This window comes from Apteryx rowi, unplaced genomic scaffold (genome assembly GCF_003343035.1).
Source record: "Apteryx rowi isolate R43461 unplaced genomic scaffold, aptRow1 scaffold_6, whole genome shotgun sequence".
Lineage (NCBI taxonomy): Eukaryota > Metazoa > Chordata > Aves > Apterygiformes > Apterygidae > Apteryx > Apteryx rowi.
Window position 1 is genome coordinate 3,876,034 of NW_020450871.1, and position 1,089 is coordinate 3,877,122.

General features: G+C 38.3%; 1 protein-coding gene across 1 annotated transcript in view; it reads left to right on the forward strand.

The window, feature by feature from the left end:
• The window catches only part of MAD1L1 (mitotic arrest deficient 1 like 1), a 375,918-nt gene that overhangs the window by 9,254 nt on the left and 365,575 nt on the right, over positions 1 to 1,089 (forward strand). The window contains exon 9 of the mRNA XM_026083221.1: positions 654 to 768. Within this exon, the coding sequence (XP_025939006.1) occupies positions 654 to 768 (115 nt within the window). The remainder of the gene's footprint in view (positions 1 to 653; positions 769 to 1,089) is intronic.

Here is a 1,089-nt window from a genome sequence, read left to right on the forward strand (position 1 = left end):
AAAAAAAAAAAAATAAAAGTAGCTTAAATTACATGAGTATCTGATCTTGTCAGCTTTTTCTTACCCTAAAATTAAATAATCTCTTGACTTTGTTCTTGCGGGTGTTCCATTATCATTTTAGCTTGTTTATCTTGAACTTTTTTCTCACACACATTTTTATTCCCAGAAACATGATATCAACAGATTAGAGGTCATATTTTTCTTAAACAGCTTTATTTCACCCTCACACACCTCTATTAAAGTAAATAAGCAGTCTCCATACTTGCTCAGTCATCACAGAGTACTAAACCCCCTGAGTGTCTACTACTTGCTGTGTTCCAACCCTGCTTTCAGCCTAACTGAAAATCGGAGGTAGGAGTCTTTTGCTACTCATCATGCTGTTTTGCCAGTCAGTAAAGCAGATACAAAACTTCAGTTTGTTTGGACATGGTTAGGACAGCACCTACAGTGGAAAAATGCAGTTCAGTAAAGCTGCATTTTTTCTGTAGCAGTGGTTTTGAAGTGAAAGTTATAGAAGCGAGTGAGCTGGATGTTGAAATGTTTGTTCAATGTCTTATGCTCCCCTAGTAATTGTGTGTGTATCTGGAAGTTCGGTTTGTGTGAGGGAATTGAATTGCATGGTTCCTTAATGGTTGTCTTGCTTTTCACCCTAGGGAAATGAAAGAAAACAATGGATTGCTTAAAGAGGAGGTGGAAGGTCTGCAGAGGAAGCTGGAACGCTATGAGAAAGTGCAAGCACAGCTAGTGACCCTGGAATTGGAGAATGAGGTGAGGAGCTAGGAACATTTGGTTGATGAGTAAATAGGGGTTTGCTTTGTTGCTTGTCCTGTCTTTTAGCCTGTTTCTGTTTTGTGTTAGTTGAGCTATCTGCTGTAATTAAGGGGGTTTGAACCAGGCATTTCCTAAACTTAAATGTCAACATGAGGGGAATTACGGCAACGGAGGATAAAAGCACAGAAGGATATCTACTATTCAGCCAAAATGAACGCTTACTATAATGAACAATCCCATCGTGGTGTCATCTTTTCCTTCCTGTCTCTTTCACCTTGCTTCTGCTAGAAATGCTTTTTTTTTTTTTTTTTTTTTTTT